Source organism: Stegodyphus dumicola, chromosome 3 (genome assembly GCF_044657685.1).
Source record: "Stegodyphus dumicola isolate Sdum_Otavi_A_Nest chromosome 3, ASM4465768v1".
NCBI classification, from domain to species: Eukaryota; Metazoa; Arthropoda; class Arachnida; order Araneae; family Eresidae; genus Stegodyphus; species Stegodyphus dumicola.
In genome coordinates, this window is record NC_140770.1 from 156,169,804 (window position 1) to 156,192,817 (window position 23,014).

General features: G+C 33.2%; 1 protein-coding gene across 1 annotated transcript in view; it reads left to right on the forward strand.

Moving 5' to 3' along the window:
* Positions 1-15,542, forward strand: part of BI-1 (Bax Inhibitor-1) — a 76,522-nt gene extending 60,980 nt beyond the window's left edge. The window contains exons 5-8 of the mRNA XM_085813535.1: positions 2,277-2,356; positions 2,452-2,552; positions 2,645-2,714; positions 14,981-15,542. Coding sequence (XP_085669661.1) covers positions 2,277-2,356; positions 2,452-2,552; positions 2,645-2,714; positions 14,981-15,004 — 275 coding nt within the window. The 3' untranslated portion in view covers positions 15,005-15,542. The remainder of the gene's footprint in view (positions 1-2,276; positions 2,357-2,451; positions 2,553-2,644; positions 2,715-14,980) is intronic.
* The last annotated feature ends 7,472 nt before the right edge of the window (positions 15,543-23,014 follow it).

Consider the following 23,014-nt stretch of genomic DNA (forward strand, 5'->3'; position numbering starts at 1 on the left):
TAATCATCTGTTTACGGCCTGTTCTTCATTGATGGAAACATCGTTAACAGTCAGCAGTATCTCGCTACATTTCAAAGCTGGTTGTTTCTGAGGCTGCATGAAGATAACTTCATTTTTCAACAAGATGGGCCACTCCCGTACTGGTGTCGCCAAGTGTGTGATTATCTGAATGAAACTCTACAGAAGCGTTTGGATTGGTTGTCGGCCTCCACAGTCACCGGATTTGATACCCCGCGACTTGTTCCTGTGGGGTTTCATTAAAGACAATGTTTATTTACCACCACTCTCGCAGAACCTGCGAGAGGTGAAGAACTGGATCTGTACTGTCATAACATCAATGACGCTTGCCTGAGTATGGAAGGAATTTGATATTGTTCGTGTCGCTGATGGAGGACATATTGATCATCTGTAATCTGAACTTGAGAGGGTTCGTTACATATGTGTGTAAAGTTTCATATTCGTATGTGATATAGTTTAATACATATATGAATTCGAAATACGTATGTTCTTTTTGAAACATGCTGTACTATGATTACCTGTATAAAACTGATCATAAATTATTCAGAAACCTCTAACTGACCTGGCATAAAATTAGTCACTGGTTGATGTCAAAAGGAACCTTGACTGAATGAAGTACTGAGATTAAAAAGGTGCAGATGGGCCCAAGAACCCAAAAAATACAGAACAATAATAGGTACTTTTCCGTTTTGCCGGCGCAGACCTCGCCATTTCCATTTCGCTGGTGCAAATCTCGCCAAGCATACTTTATTGGTGACAACACACAGTATACACATAAAATATGTTAACAAGTGTTAGTTCTAAGATTTTTTTATTATTTTGGAGGCATAGATGTTTTAATATCATTTAAAAATTTTTCAAATGAGTCTTTTGTGTCATTTTGCCACATAAATTCGGCGAGGTGACGTGCCGTTCCTCTGTGTTTCTTATTCCGCCATTTGGCGCTACCCCATAATCTTTCTATATTTTGTGTGTGCGTTTCAGTTGCCGGTTTGACAAAATTGTATTTATGGTTCACATTGAAATGTTCGAAACTTTTCTCTTCCAGTTTTTCAGTGCAATATGATTTCCATGAATCTGAACATATCGTAGTTCCTTTTTCGATATTTTCCTTTATTGCCTCTAATACTCATGGATCAGTTTGGTACCTTCACAAGGAAAAATTTGTTTATTTCACGACAAACTCCACCAAAGATCCACTGTTGTGATATAATCCATCCCATGAAGTTTTTCCGCTTTCGTGAACATACATTCATCTACCTCAATGATCATACCAGGTCCTCCTATTTTGCGTTGTTAGCGTTTAAGTAAAGAATCCACACAAACCTCTCGCATGTAGTTAGTTATTCCAATCCACAACTGTTCCGTGACTGATTTCCGACTGCTTTTCACACAATTTAACTGAAGTTAATTCTTCACTCCAACCATAAATAAATCTTACGCACTTCAAGAAACTCAATCTCAATGACTCAAACCATGTGCCTTTTTTTATGGCAGCAAGTTGAAAGATTGCAGCACCATTGAATTTCATATCCGAAATATAATTTCATTTCATGATTATTATCACAAATAGCAGTGTTAGGCAAAATGCCTTTCGATTGAAAAAATCTGACAGACTCTTCCTTTGTCCTGGGCAAATCCCAAATTTTCATTGGTTTTTCATCTATTTTTAACATACATATTTGTAAAAGGACGTTAATTTTAGAATTTACTATGCTTTCATGGTACAACATCCTGATTTGTCGGTTGATATCACATGACCCCAAGTGATCTCATCTCACATAACTATGCTACAAAAAATTATTCTCTCGGTAATTATCTACATTAATTTCAAGTTAAATCTTAGTATGGAATACAATTTTAAATGCTAGAATTATTTCAATATTATAATTTTAAAATTCTATGTAACTGTATGCCAATGTTAAAAGAAACGATCAATCTAATAAGAAATAGCAGCGACTTGTTTTGAAAATATGGCGTGAAAGGTTATAAGTGAGGATATTCCATTTGGCATCGGTTGTACCATTTTTGGTGACTTTATCGCTTGTGCCGGCAAAAAAGTACACAATAATATCATATTCAGTGATGGAATGAAGTATAAACAAAGGATATTAAATATATCATTCAAATATGATAGTGCAACTAATTTGAATGGCAGTGTAGAATAATTCTGATTCATAAATAAAAGTGGATATTGATATAATGAAATGATTGATATATATGAATGCTGATTAATGTAAAATTGAAATTTTGTTTAGGAACTTTGATGTCGGTTTTGTGTATGATGCTAGTCTTAGGGTTCCTGAATGTCTTTATGGGATCTTACTTGTTGTTCAAGGTTAGTAGGTTTTGAATTAAGGTATTAACATTTACTCTAAACGTACTGAGAAACTGAAGTACTGTTTTAATTTAAATCATAAATGTCTTTTACAGGTTCAAATTTATGTTGGTTTGCTCCTTATGTGTGGCTTCATTTTATATGACACACAAATGATAATGGAAAAAAGACGTAATGGTGATAAAGATTTTATTTGGTAAGTAGTTAAAATATGTAAATGAAAAAAAAAGTTTATTTTTCATGTTAAAATTCAGCTTTAGTCATTTCTTGTTTGTCTTAAATTTGCAGGCATTCCATCTGTCTATTCATTGATCTCATTGATGTGTTCCGCTATATCCTGATTATCTTGACTGATAAGGTTCGTTGATTTAATTATTTTGTACCTTGAACAAATTTTGCTTAATTGCAATAGTTATTTTTTGGATCTGAAATATTTATGCTTAACCCGTTCAGGACCAGTGTCCCATATATCAGACGCAACGAACAATTCTACTCCTAGCAACCCAGCGTCGCGTATACGTGACATTATAACGAAACGATTTATTTGAATTTGTAAAAGCCAATAGATAGAACTAAATGATAACTGTTTTCACATGGGTTGGGTATTTCGCCTTCAGTACTGGCATGAGTTTGTTCTGTGATTCTTGGTTTTGATAGATTTATTGGTATAAACACACTGGGAATTGCAGCTCTTTACAAGTGTGCCTGTGAATTAAAGGGTGTTTTTGTTTATTTCATTAGAATTTTTTTTTTAACTTAAACATTTTTCCAAAATCATAGGGCACGCCACCTTTCTGTCTAACTGGAAGACATTTTCCGAAAATTTATGCTGACGGAAAAGTTAATAAAAGTAGGAAGAGATGCGTTGCGTGCCCTAAAAACGAAGAAAAGCGAAAGCAAACAACGTACTTTGAATGCAAATCTGCATTATAGGAAGGACTGTGTGTCGATCCTTGTTTTGAATTATTTCACACACAACAGAGTTTTTAAATTGGAACTTAATTACCCACATTTAATTCTTGCTTAGCAGGGTTTGTAGCGGTCCTTATAAGTGCTTATAAGTCATTATTTTTGAAAATAAATTTAAAAGGCCCTTATAGGTGCTTACTTTTTCTTTGAAGTCCTTATTTTTTTGTTTTTAGTGTTTTGTTTTGTTTTTTAAATAAACGCGCTATTTTTCCCCGTACCAAAGCCGAAACTAAATAAACAACTTTTCTTCCTAATATGGAATGTCAGATGGTGAGTCATACTCCCGGAAATAGCTTTCCCCCCTTTCTCTGCATTAACATAACCTTTGGTGTGCATGAAGAGTGCAGACAGGTGCCCGTCGTTCTATCGGTCAAAGAATTGCGAAAGCAGTAGAAAATTCCGCAGCATTCGGCATTCTTTTCCTCCCACCCAAATACTACACACATTTGAATTTCTATCAAGATCTTAAAAATTTGCATTCTCGTTCTGCTTGGTCAGTTCATATTCATGTTTATTATGATCGTTAGGCTTATATTATGAGCATATGTATAAATGTTTATAATAACATAGTTGCAGTAACTGCTGAAGTATAGTAAACTTCCAGAAATGGTTGTGTTTTAACACAGATTAGCTTTCTAAGGAATAATATTCGGAATGGCTTAAATAAAGGGAAAGTAATCGAATAGTCAAAATAATTTCATTTTTTGGGCCAATATATTATACAGTACGAAGGTTGGGAGGTCTCCCCTTTCTCCGCAAAATCTTGAATATTGAAACTGTTACAGTTCGCTGCAAAACCAATGATAATATTTTTTTTTTTTTTTTTTTTTTTTTTTTTTTGTTGTTGTTGTTGTTGTTGTTACTTTCCAATCTGGATTGAATAGGACTAAAAGTTCTGCGGTCTACCAACCCAAGCGAAGAATGATTCTATTCCGGAAATTTAACGCCATCTGTTGAAAATTAGAATGAAAAACATCCCAGTTATTTAGTTCTTTATTCTTCCAATACCGGCAGTTGTTGATTCCAATTGCGTAATATCACGTAGGGAAGAATTACGGCGCATGTATTGCGCAATAACGTTTGCGATATTTTGCAGAGATAATTAATTTTGATGTTCAGTCCGAGATTTGTTTATGAACACTTACTTACTGACTGAAAGAGTTTTACTGTGCTTGCTAAGCAGAATATTTTTTAGTTCCGTTGGTTTATTTTTATATGATGCACATATTGAAATGTCAAAAACATTTATTAGCGGAAAAGTCTAAAGAGCGGCTACTGTCTCCCCCCCCCCTCCTTCAAGCTACGCTCGACTGTCCGAATATTCGCCAATTCCAAGTATGCGGGTTAGTTAAGCTTTTACTGTTAAAGATGGCTGCATGAAGCAAATTTCTGTCTTCTGATTTCAGAAAAGTTCCTCTTTTTTACTTAAATTACTTTGCTTGCAATTTTTGTTAAGAGAAAACTGATATACAATGAAAATTTAGAAAATGTTCAGAATTTAGATTTAAATTATTTAAATATCAATATGAGTGGAAAAATAAATTGTATTTATTATTAAGTTCCAAACGAATACAATAAATATGCCTTATTATTACTTATTTTCTCTATTTTGAACTGAAATTTCATCATTAAATCTTGTAATATAGTTTAGTTCTTCATAGTTTTTTTTTTTTCTCTCATTGTAAACTAGTTCTGTAAATTGAACTATTATTTAAAATTTAAAAAAATAAAAAAAAAGTAATTATTTCCCATGGTTGAGGTAATGCTTATTCTCTCTTAATAAGTACTTCATTTCTCATATTTTAAATTACAATTCTAATTTTTAAGGTTATGCAGTTGTGTATGATGTAATTAGACAGGTGCTTATTTTTTTTCTTAAAATGTGCTTGAAAAGTGCTTATAGGTGCTTATTTTTTTAACTAAAATGTGGCTATGAACCCTGCTTAGGTTTTTATTTATTTATTTAAATTTTGTATTTGTAATTTTGTATTCATATTTATAGTATTTATTTCTGTGTGTATAGTTATGATTTTCGCATTTTCCTTGTTTATTTCTATTAATGTGATATTCTTTATATTAATACACATTAAACACGCAACTTCAAAAATTGAAGTCATTATATCAAAATGCTGATTTTGTACGATTTTTTTCTTTTTGTAAAATTACGCTTAACTGCTGAAAATGTGCATGCCGGTGGAGACGATCCGTTTCAGCGAGTCGAGTCCCGTGACTGTGCTTCGTTGTTTGAGCACTGGTCCATAAGGGTTTAAAGTTTAGATGAGTGCTCAGAAAGGGGGGGACTGATTCTAAGGCTAAAATTTCTGCTTTGGTATTAATCTGAATTAAAAATAAATATATATATGATGTAGGGTTATGAAGAACACTTTTTCAGCGTAGTGTCTGCATTTCTGTAATTTTCTGCTTGAGATTTTACATTTAACATGTTGAGCTCATCGCCGAATTTGCTGTCCTTTCCGTTCAGCCGGCAGTGAACTAAGCCGTATTTTTGTTTAGAATATTTCAATACATTTCATTAAAACTAAATTTGATCACATTTCATTGAGACTATATTTATTTTTTAACTTTTAATACTATCAGTCCTGCGGACTGACAAACCAGCCAAAAGAAAATTCCAGTGCCGGTCCCCAGGGACCGATGCTGTGTTCACGGAAAGTTCGCTGCCGGTCCTCAGGAACCGGCACCGCGTTCAACGTGTTAATAAGTGCTTCTGAAAGCTAGTTTTGTCAAAAACAAATAGTACCTTCTTGTTTTGATTGAACTTTTGGTTGCATTTATTTTAACCATTTAACAGTTTTGCCTGAGCACCGTTCGGGTGCCGCAGTAGGGGACTTCCCTGATTTGTCCATATACCTCTCGGACAGTTTTTTTCTCTTACATCTGTTAGCTAATTTACCCGGCATTTTACTTTTTTACTTTGCTGTGTTTCTAATAAATATCTGTTACAGTCTAGGAGAAATTGGATTGTAAATCCATGTCAAAGACAGGTTTTACTACTTTTCATTTAAGCATTTAGACTCGAAAAGGAATGATGGTGGAAAGCGCGTCAGAAAATAAACCAGATATTTTTGTTCTGATTGTAATATTGGACTCTGCTTATGTCCATGTTTTAAAATATAGCATACCAAAGCCGAATTTTGAAAAGAAATAGAAATTAAAGTACTTAAAAAATACATTTTTATTTCTTTCTCCTGTAAAGCATTCTGTCCAATTTCCCATCTTTGTCAGAAAAAAGGTCCACTGTAAGTAAAAATGCCTGTTTTTTGCCAATCTTAAGCAGGGTCATAAGCGATAAGGATCGCTTGGAATAAATGCGATACTTGAAACAGTTTTGACTGCTAATTTGAATTCATGTAGCCGATTTGAATTCAAAATTGTTTATAAAAAATGCACTTATTTTTGGTTATGAAATGGCAGAAAAATGAAACTGGTAAGTGTTTAATTTTATCCCTCTGGCTGCTCATCCCGCGGTTTCCACAGGCAAGGCAAATGTAGCAAAATCTGCGCATCCCGCGATTTCCGCGTGCATGTGTTTTTCTTCCTTTATTGATGAGCGCATCCCGTTTTTTCCCCATTTGACCACTGAAATAAATTATATACAGTATTAGATGTTTAGTTTATGTTTTGGACAACAAATATCGTTAGTTGTCCGCTAAATTGGGGCGTTTGAAGGCACGTGGTATTACCGCTCAAACACGACATTTTGCCGCTTTTTTCTTACAGAAATGGCCGCTCGAAAACATTCAACGATTATCTTGATTATTTAATTAAATTATTGAATTATTAATTAGATTTTTGATTATTAATTAAATGATATTTGATTATTAATTAGATTTATTGAATCTCATGCAAAAACTATGAAGTTGGACTTTGCCTTGAACCCCGTTTTGAACTCTATCATACTAAATTGCATTTTTAATGTATTTTTTCCTCAGTGCTTTATATTTTCTTAAATTTTATAATTCTACCTTTTATATTACGCAATAAATAGAAATTTAAAAAACATTTTTTTGGTGATAACATTTAAAAATTGGTATTTCTGGCAACTTAGTTTCTCATGATAAAAATCTATATAAAAAATATTTTCTAGGAAAAAAAAATGCATTTTTCAAATCTCCAATATATATAGATTTAAAATTTGCAAAAAAAAAAAAAAAAAAAAAAAAAAAAAACAATTTTTGAAGCGATTTTGGTCCACAAATTGAGCAGTCAGAGGGTTAATAGTGTGAACTAGCACACATATTGTGAAATTAGCAGAACAGTATAAATAATGAAAGTACTGTCCTGAGTTGTAAGAAAATTTTCGTTCTGTAAGATTTCGGTGCCAATTGTTCATTAAACAAGTACAAGAAATAATTTGTTTACTTGAAGCAATTTTTTGACTATTTGAATCCAGCATGGTTTTTACCACTCGAAATTATCCTATGCTGCCATATCTGCTCCTTCAAATTTTTAAAATCTAATTTTAAGGAACGGTAGCTGGCTGGTTCATTACATTTATCCAGGCACTTTTGTTTATATAACGGTGTTTGTTTTTCATCTTGCTTTTTATTTTTAAATCCTCTTTTGTACTATAAGATTATCTTTTATAAAACAGAAGTAGTGGTGTGGTTAATGACTTTTAGCTTGTCTTGTTTTATAATGCCTTGTATTAAAAATTGTTACATGAAGTGTGGTTGAAGTAACTGAACTGAATTTTTCCTATGCCTTTAGCTTGGAAACAGTAAACAGAGTTCATGATTTGCTGGTGTTTTTCCATTTTCTGAAGATTTGTTTGGTATATGAGCCAGTTTCCCTTAGAAAGTCCTCCAGGAAGGCATTTCTTCCCTTAGGCAGATAGCCCTCAAATACTTTCCGTAATCAAATAGACCAAATCAATCAAGGTTTATTTGAAGATTTTGGTGCTTTGTTTGAAGTAGTTCATTTTTGCTTTTTGTCAGAGTCATGCTTTGTAGGCATGAATGTGGACACACAAAAATATAAGTAGTTACAGAACCTTCGTTATTATATAACTTAATAGACAGAGTATATTAAACAATAATTCTTTCTCCCATATGTCCTGTCATCCGTCTGTCCCATGGATGAGTTCTCAGTACTGGTAGTTTTAGCCAAATCCAGGCAAATTTAATTTATTTGGGATGCAGTCCAGCCTGCCTCGTCTTATGACATGAAGGAGCTGTACCCATATTACACAACACACACAAAAAAAGAAAAAAATACAATTACATATTAATACATGGTTTGCCACTTTGATTATTGCATAATCAAGTCCATCAGGGCCTGGGGCTTTTTTCCATGGGAGATATTTTAAAATTTGTGAAATCTCTTTGGAAGTAAAGACAGTATCTGGTTGTGTCTTGGGGGTGCTGGTGTCTTCTCTGATAGTGCATTGAGTAGGCGTATCTGTGTCTGAATCACTTTGGCGGTGTTAGCTGCTGTGCTATTTCTGGAATAGTGTTGAATAGGAATCTGAGAAGGCTGATATATTTTTTGAATAGCAATTTTATGTAATATACGATACGGGTTGGTGTTGGTGGTGCAGAAGGTTCTCCAGCTGGAGATCTTGATGACCGGGATATGTTTTTATATAACTAGCTTGCTCTTTTCTAAATTGTGACAAAAGATTTATTTTAGTAGTCTCATCAAGACTGGAACGAAGATGCCACCCTAAGACTCTGCATTTTTACGTTGTTGTTGAAGTTCACTTATCCACCATGTCACTCGCTGTAATTTTTGGTTGTTTGTATTGGGAGGATTTGTTCACCATGATATGACGGATGTTATATAATGCATCTAATAGTTGATCTGTGAAGTTATCCAGTTCCTCAGGACGTTTGCTCTGATTTAGTATTGCTTCTTCTTTTTTAAGCTTGCAAGCAAAGGTGACCGTGAGATTACGTACTTTGCAACCGAGGAAATTTGAAGCGTTTAATGATAGAGAGTGTGGTGTCTACATTGATGGTAAAATTGATGTACTTTTGATCTGAACAACTTTCATTCTCCATTACTGTCCAAGATTGAATTTGATTGGCTATGTCACTGGTGGAGATAGTAAGATCTGGCCATCCTTGGCTGTATGTATCAAAAGAGGGAGGGGTATTTGGAGTGTTGTGCAAATATAAGTTATTGATTACAAGAAAATCCTCCATTTCTTGCCCTTTTAGGATTTATTGTAGAATAACCCCAGATTACATTATGTGCGTTAGTCTCCTCCAAGAATTTGGGCTGTTGTATGAAATTTTTGTTTGATTTCATAAAAATGTGCCAGAGAGTTACCAATATTATCCAGAGGTGGTAAGTAGACTGAGGTAATATTAAATTGGAGCAAAAGTCCAAAGAAAGATAATTTCACAGATCAACCTAGCTAAAGTCTATGCTATTGTAAATGACAAAGATAGCTACTAAGTCCCTATGAAATTTGACTATTTGGGGTGCCCATTGCAGGTTACAGCAAGCTATCGCAGCTCGAGGAGCCTGTTCCTTTGACATTGCTATTTGTTGATATATTGTCCAAGTTAATGGTAGGCTAACAACTTGTCCATCTCTGCAATCTTGAAGTATGTGAAAGTCTATAACATAAGTAATGGAAGTAATGGCATGCATGATGACTTGGGACATGGCAGCTGCAGCTTGAAGTTTATTTGAGAGCATTTAATTGGTTCCTTTCGAGATTGAGTTTGACTAGGAGTTGCAATGTTAGGCTGTGGGTTTTTGCTATTGTCAAGACTTTGGATATTATGAGGTGCCTGGTGATTATTCATATTGTGTGCTTCGTTTGAAGTGATCAACGGATTTCGTATATGTTGGACAGGTGACTGCATATGCTGGGTGTTCTCTTGAAATTCTGTTATTTCTGTTGGTACGATAGTTAAAATCTGTGCAGTTAATGAAGGTTGCTCTTCTTGCCCCACAGTCTTTGATATTTTATGGTGTCTGGAAATGTATGTGAATGGGCTGTCTGTATGGGAATATTCATGCTATATGATGGGAAAATCATATAGCATGAATACAAACCAGTTTCAGTTATGAAAGGCTGCAAAACACCTCACTTTGCTGGCAGATATAATCATAATGTGTTTTGCCATAATTTATGAAATACTTAAGTGGATCCTAAAAGCGGTTACATGCAGCAGTTTAAAAAGAGTTATTGTCAATGGAATATATTTTCCCCCTCCATGAAAACAGGTAGCGGTTGTGTTAAAAATGGTTGTGCGAGTAGGTTTTTCTCGGTCGGACGCGTAAGCTGTAATTCATTTCTTAAGAGCAAACAATGTGTCCATATCTGATATTCATTATAAAATCGTGGAACTTTATTGTGAAGAAGCTATGAACAGACAACATGTAGCAAAATAGTGTCTCTGTTTTCAATCGAATAGAGAGGTTGTGGAAAACTGCACTCCGGTAGCGAGTGGCAGTCCAAGTTCTTTAATGACAGAAATCAACATGGCATAAGTTGAAGAAATTATTAAAAATAATTTAATTGTTGGGTAACTGCACGTGCAGTTGGGACTGAGCTACATGGTGTTTTAAGATTTGTGCTCGCTGGGTACCATATGCATTATCTGAGGAATATAAACACGGATACTATATGCTGTCATGTTTCTTCAGCATTAAAATTCTGACATCCACCACTTCGTCGATCAGCGTTACTGGTTTCATCATTTCATCCTTGCAACTAGAAGAGCCACTATGGTGTAGAAACACATTGGATGAAAAAAGTAAGTTTGAACTCTCTGCCAGAAAAGCTGTGGCAACCATATTCTGTTTCATACCGTGTTATCCTGGTCGAGTATTTGAAGTATTGTCTTGCCGTTATTGCTGATCTTTATTGTTCCAGTTTGACAAGGTTACATGAAACCATCCGACGCAAACGCCTTGGTTTGTTGAGTAATGGTGTCGTCCTTCTGCATGACAATGCCAGGCTCCATACTGCCACCAAACTAAAGAATTTTTGCAAAAATTTAAGTGAGAAGTCTGAACCATGCACTCCAGATTGGACTCTGTGGTCTGTGGCTATATGCTTTTTGCGAAACTGAAAGAACACTTCTCTGGAATGGTTTTCTTCAGACAGTAATGTGGAAACAGCTGCTGAAATTTGGCTTGATGGGCAGGAACGTAAAAGAAGTTGATCAAGCTTTTAGTTAACACGTTGACTGCCGCGCGCATTTGACGGGGTTTGTCCATGATGCCAACTTTAAATTTTTATTATGCAATGTATATTATGTTGAAATATTATCTACAGAAGATAATGCGAGTTGTATAACACATCGTTCAATAAGTCCCGGGACTAACTAGAAAACAACGTCCATTTAAAAAAAATTCACGTTTATTCATCAACATAATCACCATGAAGAGCTATACAATCAATCTATTCTAAGGCCTTTTTTAACTTTTCAATAACATGCTTGTTAAATGTTTGTCCTTACCCGCAAAATAAGCTTCAGTGGCAGCGATGACTTCCTTATTTTAAGCCAAATCTTTTCGCCTGGTGAATCTTTTTGAGATCAACTAACAGCCAGTAGTCACTGGGGACTGGATCTGGGGAGTATAGTGGGTGGGGAGGCAGAGTGAAGCCCAACTTGTTCAATGTAACCAGTGTTTGCATTGACGACTTGTGGCACGGAGCATTGTCTTGACTGAAGACGATTTTTTTCTTCATGTGCGGTCCTTTTTTTTTTTTTAATTTTGTCCTCCAGACGCATCAATAACTCGCTGTAATAGGGGCTATCGATAGATTTTTCCCTTTTCAAGGTAGTTGATGTAAATTATTCCTCACGCATCCCAAAACACAGACACGATGACTTTGCCAGCTGACTGCTGCGTTTTTGGACGCTTCGGATCGCTTTCACCGGCTGCACGTGACTCAGCTGACTGCTGCTTTGACTCAAGAGTGAAATAGTGGATCCGTGTTTCGTCCATTGTCACATATCGACACAAGAAATCCTGTTTACTGGGAGTAAACAGTGACAAACAACTCTGTGAATCATCGACTTGTTGCTTTTGTTCCATTGTGAGCACATGCGGCACCCATTTGGGGAACACTTCTTTCACGTAAAATCATACACGCGCTTCCAGTTGATACGTTTACCATCTCGGCAATCTCATGAACTTTCACTTTGCGGTCATTCATCACGATTTTCAACACTTGTTTCACATTTTCCGGAACGACTGCTTCATTTGACCTACCCAAGAGTGCCACATCATTTGTATCCATGCAACTGTGCTTGAAATCAGCATACCAGCGGCAAATGGTTGTTTTCAATGGAGCAGTCTATGGATAACATTTTTCAAGCCATTGCCGAGCTTGCACAGTATTTTTGCCCATTAAATCGCGATGTTTGATCAACACTCGAAATTCATTTTTCTCCATTTTGTCTACCAAAATGCACAAGTAGTGTCACTTTCACCACAGTAGCTTCGTTATTTCTGGTCCGAATGCCTTGAAAATTAGACACGTGTCATTTGAAGGTCAGTTCTTTCGAACAATGAAGTCAAGTTGATATTACTAACACCATCTTTTGGTTAGTCCTGGGACTTATTGAACGATGTGTTAATCATGCTTAATGCATTTTTCGTGGTGGGGGTCACCTGTGACCTGGTGCCGTTATTGCAATTTATAAGTTAAATTTTTACTATTTATTTTTCATCAAACCATTATAGTAACAATGGTACGATTTAAAAATTTATCAGTATCGATATTTACTCTAATTATGTATTTTACTATTGGTCGTGTCACCAATGATACCCACGACAATCAACGTGTTAAATGCCTAGATTTGGTGATTATGTGGAAAAGTGATGAGCAAAATGTTTCTTAATTCATTTTTTTTATTTTCTATCTGCGGTTAATGAAAATTGTTATTACCCTTGTAACCTTTTTGGGGGAATCTATCCTGGTATTTGGTTAACCCTTTGACACGCGCTGTATTATTTTTATAATTTTTTTAACTAAAAACTGTAGAAATTGAGTATTATGATCCTAGAGACAAGCAATATATAAATTAAATCTTCAGTCCATTGTTCTGTGGGTGGTGGTCACACTGTGAAACCAGCGCACATCTAGGACTTTAAAACTTACTGAGGTAGTAGGAGGGGAACTTACCCTTTTCCAAGTTTCCAAAAAGTGACAAAATTTACGAATTTTTAAAAAATGTATGTAAGAATTGCACTATATGTAAATTTTTTACACTATTTTACGAAGTAAATCGTCAGAAAAAATAAACATTTATGTATTTTTCTATAGCAGTGAAAATATAAGGACATACGGATAAATGGATTAAAAAACTCGGTAAAGTAAGGATAAAAAAAACTCCCCCCCTTTTTTTTTTTTTAATTTAAAAAGAACACTTTTTGTGTCACTGTTCAAAACATGTTTTGTATTTTTGGCACATGCATAGACTCACATTGCACATTTTGCATATGTATCTTGTTCTATGAGGTTTCTTCCTTGTGCTACAAAATGTACACTGCTTGGGTCTTCTAAATTTCACTGGTATATATATATGTCCAGCATTTAGTTTCTTTTCACCTGGCATATGAAATTTGTGGTTTTTTTTATGTTAATGGGGGGGGGATCAAAAAACCACACAAAAGTCATTTTATGTATGCATGGTTATCAGTAAAGTACAGAGATGTCCAAAATCTACATTGTTGCTCTGAAACCACAAAGCAAATACCATACATATAGAGGGGTTTCTTGTATATGCAGTTTAATCATTGCAATTTTTTATTGTTCACGATAGAAATCATGATGTGCGATGAATAACTTTTCAAATTTAAAGTTGTTTATAATAATAAAAGGAATTATTTTATCTCATTGAAAACGAATTTTAAAAGGCAGCCGTTTTGAAGTACTAAGACCTAAAAAATGTATGATGCTACATTTTGTGTTATTTAGAGGTAAAATATCAGTAATCAATCATTTTTGCTCAAAAATTTCGGAAAGAAGAGAAACAAAATTCGAAAATTGGTGGTTTCAAGGTGCGACCATCGCGCATCAAAGGGTTCTGCGCAAAAACCTAGCACACTTCTACTTTGCTTTCATTAACTAGTTCTGTTGCCCTGTTTGATTTTATTTTTCTGTTTTTCTGCATTAAGAGGAAACAGATTTTAGTCCATTGATGCATTGGGGGTGGGGGCGTATGGCTGAACTCATAAACTATTGAGAAATAACTTACAAGATGTTTTCCAGTCGTGAAGATTCATATGGAATGGTGTTGGGATTATATTGAGAATGACAAATTTCTGTGTAATTTTTTAATGGAAAATGTAACAGTTCGGTTACTTTTAGCCACATCTCGTGTAACAAATTAGTTCCAAGCTCTTAATTCAAATTGTAATTTTCATTTTTTTATTTTTTCACATTTTGCTCTCTCAGGAAAAGAAGGTATGTATCCATTTTATATTATTTTCTATAAATCTTGTACATTATGTGTACAATGAAACCTCATGGCAATCACTGCGTATGTTTCATAGAATAGATGGAAGGTCACCTATCTTAAGTGATATTCCATCCTCAGAGGCCATCTTAGATTTCATAGAATATTCGCACGTTTGAATATTAATACATCATAAAATTTAGCTTTTAATTTTGCATCTGTTTTATTTTGTTCTGACTAGTTCATTTTATTTATGCAGGAAAGCAACAAAAAGAAGAAATAGTTTTGCTGGAAAGAAGGAATTTTAGTATGAATGCGAAGTGATTTGTTTTTCAAAATTATATAACATTATGCTGGTGGTTCTTGGGAAACATTTATTTTGATTTTTTAATTAAATTTCCTTTCAAAGTCATTAAATTTGGAAAGCAGATTTACATATTTTCATAATTTATGTGTATCTTATTAAAAAACCCACACACATATATCTATATATATGTAATATGCAGGTTAAAGTTTTGCTTTGTAAGGTGACAAGCGATAACACTGTGTCCAGAGAAAGAAAAGTGGCATATGTGTTGCCAGCGTGTGAAATAAAAATGAATGCAACTGTCATATAATATTAAGAATGTTTTTAATGTTTCTGATTTTGATTTGTAAAATTTTAAACATTTTAATGTATTTTTCCCTAGTTCAAGCTATGTATTAATTACAGAATCACAAATTGCTCAAGATAAGCTACATTTGCATTGTATTTGGAAGCAGTGCTCTTTGAATAGTTTGTTCTCTTGTAAAAAATTTCACAATAAAATGTGTTTTCTATATTTTTGTCTCTTCATCTCTTGCACTCATATACACATAACTTATTATGGCTTTATTACACTTGGCATTTAGGAATATAAATAATTTCATTTTCATTAGTGACTGGATGATATGTTTTTGTGAAATATCTTAAGCTATGAAAGGTGTTCTATTTAGGACATCTCAGATATTCAGTGATATTTTTAAAATTCTTTTAGCTTATTATGCCTTTGATTAACCCTTTGCGGCATGCTACCTTTTAAAGTTGGAATTTCAATAAACATAAAAGGTAGGCAGTCTAATTAGGCCTAGAGGAATTTTAAAAGTAAAATTTTGTGAAGAAAGCACTTATTGTTTTAATTCTGTGGGTGTGCCCGAAGCAGGCACACTGATTGAATAGAGCTTCGAAAAGAGTGCTGAAACGAGCATTGCTGGGAAGCGCGTAAAAGAGTAAGGGATTTTGCCTATGATTAAAAAACACTAGATTCTGAATACCGTAGCAGATTTAGCATTACCCAGGGTGTGCCATGGGAAGACCTGCTACTCTGCACCTCCCCAAAAAGCTCTTTTTTGGTTATATGATGATTACATCCATATGAATGGGAAAAAAAGTAACTTGGGTATATGATATTTACATTAGTTACATTTCATATTTAGACTTTAGTCTGTTTTTTTCATGGTGGTACTTTTCGAAGAAAGTGACGCCACCTTTGAAAAAGCAAAACCCAATATTGCATGCTTTGCACATGTACCGGGATTCGTATCAGATTCACTATCTGAAAGCAATTCGTGTAACACTTTCAGTGCTTCAGAAATGGTCAGCCCTCTTCGATTCGTTTGGAAAATAATTAAAAATATGAAAAAAAATAAACTAATGTTATATCTACAATTTGAAATTATAAACTATAAAATAAAAATATAAATTTCTACAACTCAAAACTATTTAACATAGCGCTAAGAAAACTTCTTTGAACCAAAGAGAAAGAGAGCTTCAGAAAATCACCCCAACAATTTGTTAGTTGATAACCAAATGATCCCTCCAAAAGGGGAAAAAAAAAAAAAAAATGAAAGAGAAAAACAGGAAATGAAACACAGATGTGGACCAACTTTTCTGTTGTCAATGAAGTGACCGATGAGATGCAGAGAATACAGTCTCTCAGTTGCCCTAGAGTTTCGCTGAGCCCGCTCTGGAAAAACCAGAGATTCACCATTTGATTTTAGGCAAGATTTCAAGCTAAAAATTTAAAACTATAGCATATAGCCAAAAAAATAACAGAAATTTCTTTTCAAACAATTCCTTTTATACCTTAAAAAAAAAATCTGGAAGATTTCTTTGAAAAATGAGGGTCTTAAATAACTAAGCATGGCTAAAATACATAGACTGGTTTGTGTTGAGCTGCCATCTACTATAAATAAAGAAGGTTCAGAGTAACCTATAAATCCTTTATCATTAAGTTTTTTCTGTGCGTACAAAATGAAATTTTTAGGTGTGCGCAGACCGAGCACACCATGCCGCAAAGGGTTAAGTACTGTTCCTTAAAACGGTACAACATAAAAGAATTAGCAAAAGCATCAGCCAGAGTAGAACATTAATTTTTCATCACATTTTTGTTAAACGTATTTATTGTAAATGAGAAAATGAAAGTCGTTTTGACAGGTGCAAAGACGTACCTATGTAGCTTAAGTTACATCAGAGTGATTCTTACTTGTTTTGGACTGATATGAATAATTTAGAAAATTTTTATGGTTATTCATGTGGTTGCCATTAAACAGAAGTCTAACGTTTTCAAGAATTATGTAGTTATATGGTGGGGAATTTCTGTAAATAGATCCAAGGAACTTGGTAATGGGGTTATTCAACAAATGAGTGAAACAAGCTTGAAGAGAATTGGTAAATTTAAAATATAAAAAGAATATTTTTGATGAAAAGGATTAAAAATCTTAATTTTTAAGTTATATATTAAATACAATTCATGTATAACATGGGAGTTCTCTCCCATTTCATACTCATTATGGGGATTTTTTCAATTTATTAGCATCATGTAACATTGCAGTTTTTGCACTGCATAATTTTGAATTCTGCTATCTTTTGGTAACATTTTAAGAGATTTTGCTTTTTTCGAGATTTCCATGTTCTTATTTCAGAATTGCTGCCATTAGTGGCATGGCATGGCATAATTTTATTCAAGGGAACTAGCTATCAAACCTCTTAAAGATGACCATGTATGAACAGCAGTATCAGTGGTGGTTGTCTTGCAGAGGCCAAACTTAGCAGATTTAATCTCCATGTTTTTTACCTGCAGTATTTTCATACTGTTTTGACTACAGTGTTTTCTATACATTTTTTTGTAAAATGTTTAGTATTTTTAACTTTTAATAAATTAGGGGAGGGGGAAAACAGCAATTTTTATGCTATTTATAGCATGAAATATAAATGATTTTAGTAATTTTCGTCCTAATTGACTACTTTTGTATCTTCATTAATTTAGAAAAAAAGCTGTTGTTTCTTTCTAGCGTTGTTCATTTATCCATTTTTACTAGATCGTTTAAATTTTGTATGCACGACTGCTATAACATGTAGTTGTGCACCTCCCTTTTGATGGCAATTGACTGCAGCAAACATATCAAAATTTATATGTATACTCACTCTGTTACTCGGCTGAGTGAGCTTTTTTTTTTTTTTTTTTTTTTTTTTTTTTTTTTTTTTTTTTATTCTTATGTGGTAAATTGTGCATTTTTTTAATTATGTTGTTATTATCTTTTGCTTAAGGTGTTTATATCTTTAGTTAATCTACATGCAATGGTTGTAGAATTGTCAACAATTTAAAAGTTGTTTGAGTGTGGCTAAGCCAAAAGGAAACTTAATTTTGTGCACTGAAAAATCTGCCTTCTTGCCTGCTAGCTGAATTGCTTGTTTTTGTGTAGAAACTGTAATTTTAATTGTAAAATTTGTTTTAACAGTATTTGGTGTTTTATGTTTTTCTATATCTTTCAATTTTTAATGAAAATATTTTGAGTTTTTATGTATTTTTGCCTTGCCAGGAAGTGAGAACTGAATTAATTGAATGAGAGATATATCGATATATCTTTAATGAAATGCAGGAAAAATGTGTATAATTTAATATTCCTTACAAGGAAGTCGGGGTGTACATATCACATTTTTAACTTCCCATGAACAAAAAAAAAAAAAATTCTTCGCAGTCTAAATTTTAAGAGTGAAAATGACCACCAAATGAAATTATTTAACAGGAAGTAATTTGGAGTTGCAGTGTAAAAAACCACAGCAAAAGAAAGAAAAATTGTATTCATGGTCAATAATTTTTCATGATTTCTATTTCTTACCACTTTGCACTTCATTTATTGTTAAATTGAAGAGTTGACTTCCATCAGATGATGCAATAAACAGTTAAATGTGGGTGATAACACAGCAGTTGGTTGGAAAAATAGAGTAAGTCTTGAAAGATGAAATTTGTGCATGTGAAAAAAGTCGCCAGCGTTAGCGAAAGTTCGTTTGCCCGGCAAAAGAAAAGGATTTTTGCTGAAGCAGAGGGCTTTGGGAGGAATCTGCAGGGAAATGAATGAACACTAGGAGAGAGATCCGGAAACTATAATGAAAAAGCATGTACACTGCTCAAAAAAAAAAAAATGGGACAGTGCTATATCTCCCGTTCTACTGGGCCGATTGACAAAATTCAAACTGCATTTTTCATGTCTCGAAAGCGCGACTTAGGATATATATTAGATTTATATATAGCACTATTCTAACATAGGTATTTTGACACAAAATCGGACTTTTTCTGAAATAACATACCAATTTTTTTACATATTTCGATTCTACGACTCAAATTATGCCAGAATACCAAAAATCGTACCAGTAGTTTTTGAAATATTAGCTCTCAAAATTTTAGCTCCTCAATGTTAATTGAATTTGGCAAATATTTATTTATATCTCTTTTTTTATTAAACTTTTTTGATTTTTTCTCTCACATTTCGAAATTTAGGTTCATTCCAAATAAAATTTACCCATTTTTTGTGTTTTATTTTTTAAATTTCTATTTTTAAATAATTTTTATAAATTTTTCGAAAAAATTTTTGAATTATAACCAATAAAATTTTTACCATCATCTTAAAGTAGGTATATTTTTAAGCATATCTGCAAAAAATTAGACTTTTTTATTCAAAATTTTCTAAGATATACACAAATTTACATATTTTCGCGTTTTGAAATTTGGCATCTTTTTTTTGAGCGATAATAACGCCAAATGTGGTCTATGGTTTTTTGTTACACTGTATTGCCACAGCTATTTTTAACCTTAAATTTCAAGTAAAATTTTACGAAGAATTATATGACATTTTCCCCTCAATGATGCGTAATAAATATTTATTAATACTATATGAAAAGCTATTTTTTAAATAATTTTTTATTTTTTTTTTTTTAAGAGTAAATTTTTACCTTCGGCGTTTTATCGTCTGCTACTTTACTTCGTTTAAATCGAATTGTCTAAAACTGAGAATTTTCGTTTGATGTTTATTTGAATTTTATGACATTAACTGCACAATTTATTTCTAAACAAACTGATGCTTTTGAAGTAAGTGGCTGAAAGAGCGGCTGGTACTATCATCCATATTTTTAAAGCACAGTATATTTTTATAGAAACAAAAGATTTAGAATAATCATTTTTATAAAAGTCAGATTATGATATAAATATACAACCCTCTAGAGACTGAATTAATGGAAGTTCAATGGTTATGTAGAAATGATCTGCAGCTACTTAATCGCTGGATAAGTCAGCAGATTCCGTGGACAAGTAAGAATAATTATATAAACGACACCCAACATTCTGAATTCAATTAACAACGAGGATACGATGTTTATTAAATGAATTCAAGAAGTTTTAAAACATAAAAAAATCAACTCATTTTTTATCCTAAAATGTATTTTTGTGCGTAGCGTATTTTCATTATTCTAATTTAAAATTCTAATAATTCTTAAAATTCTAATTTAGAATGTAATTGTCAAGAACTGATTCCTAATCATCAGTAATATAAGTAATTATTACGGTTATTAATAAATCCTTCTTAAAAAGTAATTGCAAATATTTCAAGAAACTTTCTGTCTGAATGCAAATATTTTTCTGTGCAAATATTTTTAATTTTATATTAATCAAGATTGCACACTATATTATTTATTTGCACTTCAATTCTTAACGTCAGTTCTAGTAGAAGTTACAAATCAATTATATTTAATTAAGGATTGGATGGATTGGATTGGATTATTTAATTATGGCAAAGCACACGAGAGCTATCTGCCTAAAGGGAGGGATGCCTTCGTGGAGGACTTTCTAAGGGAAACTGGCTCGTATACACGTTACACATCGAGAAAACCACGAAAACACCCATGCAACCAGCCCGTTCGCGGGATTCGAACCTCGGTCCGAACTACCAGTGATCAGCGTCTTTACCGCTCGGCCGTTTGTGGGCCTTTATGAAATGGAAGGCGATAACTTTATTTAAAATGATTGTCAGAAATACCGAAATGTTTCGAAAAGTTGGATACTTTTTAATATACTTTCAGAATGCTTAAAGAAAAAGAGAAGAAAAATAAATTTTATCGTAAAATTTAGTATTTGTATTTTTTTTAATTTAAAACTTTTCAATGTTATGATATTTGATTCTTGCGATTTCAAAAATAAAATATTTGACTAAAATATGAATAACATTTTAAGAAACCAAATGTAGGATAAAATTGTGTAAAGCAATGGGCACAACGATAAAACTCTTTAAAGCAGTGTATGCAAATCATCCTAAGTTAAAATATCGGTTATACATCTCTCTTATTTATATATTTTTTTTCTGAACGGAACATTGAAAGGCGTGTAAAACTGTGCTTTACTGTATTTTCTCTTTTAATATAGTATGCAATTTTCAAACGCATCGTAGTCTGGGTTACAAAGTATTCTTCCGAAAGAAACGCAGTTCAAATAAATAAAATCAAATTCTGGAAAATTGATACTAATAAATATATTTAAAATGCTCAGTTCGAAGGAATAAATAGAAAATTTTAAAACAATTATCTGAAGAGACAATGCAACACAAACAATTAAAATAAAAGTATAAAAATTTAAAAGTTATCTAAAATAATAACTATGATGAAAAATATATATAAAGAAAACTATTTGAAAAAAAAAATAAACGCTTATTTACGCAGTTCGAATAGGTAAATAGAAATTTTTAAAACAGTTATTCGAAAAAAAAAAAAAAAAAAAAAGTGCAACTTAAACAATTAAAATGAAATTCGAAAAAGAAAAAATTACTTAAAATAATAAGTTATAATTAAAAATATAAAGAATATTATTTGGAAAAAGGAACGAAGGTGACTTTTTTTTCCTGTCACGTGAAAGGAAACTAGGTTCCCATATATTAAGAAGTTCGCCAAGTGAAGTATTCTTGGCGCAAACTGACAAAAAAGTGCCAACATAAATTTGTGAATTTCTCCGTAAATTTCGCCCACCAGCGGCCGAGCTGTAAAGTCGCTGAACACTGGTAGTTCGGTCCGAGGTTCGAATCCCGCGAACGGGCTGGCTGCATGGGCGTTTTCGTGGTTTTCACCATGTGTAACGTGTATACGAGCCAGTTTCCCTTAGAAAGTCCTCCACGAAGGCATCCCTCCTCTTAGGCAGATAGCCCTCGAGGCTTTGCCATAACCACATACACACACTCTCCGTAAATTTCGCTCCAAATTTTACAAAATTTCATATTTAGGCGTAATTTGAGTCGTAGAATCGAAATATGTAAAAAAATTGGTATGTTATTTCAGAAAAAGTCCGATTTTGTGTCAAAATACCTATGTTACAATAGTGCTATATATAAATCTAATATATATATCCTAAGTCGCGCTTTCGAGACATGAAGAACGCAATTTGAATTTTGTCAATCGGCCCAGTAGATCGGGAGATATAGGACTGTTCTTTTTTTTTTTTTTTTTTTTAGTCCAAAGGGTTTGAATCCCGAAGGACTATTAGTTTCGTTTTGCCATTTTGCGTCGGACTCATAAATGTCGGTTCACTTTTCAAACTGTTGCCACAAAATGTTAGAGTCCTGCATTATATTTGAAGAAATTAAATAATGAAAAATCTGCATAAATGTATGTATATTTCTCGTATTGTGATAAAACAACGGTACATAGAGTCATCGAATTTTGAATAACGTAATCCTCCAACGAATATGAGCATGTGGAAGACCAAATTTGAAATTTGTTTTATGATCGATTTCCTATTTTTTAAAACTTTGACGAATTTTTGATTAACAAACTCAAGGATTTCAAAGCGAGCAATGGCAACGTTGTGCAGAAAAAACATTTTTATCTCCAGCGCGTGAGTCTCTGTATCGGAAATTCTAAAGATATGCTCGTTTTAAAACTATTTTGCGATATTGCTGTTGCACTGGATCTTATGGTTTAAGTGCGAGGAACATGATATTTAATAAAGAAAGGTAA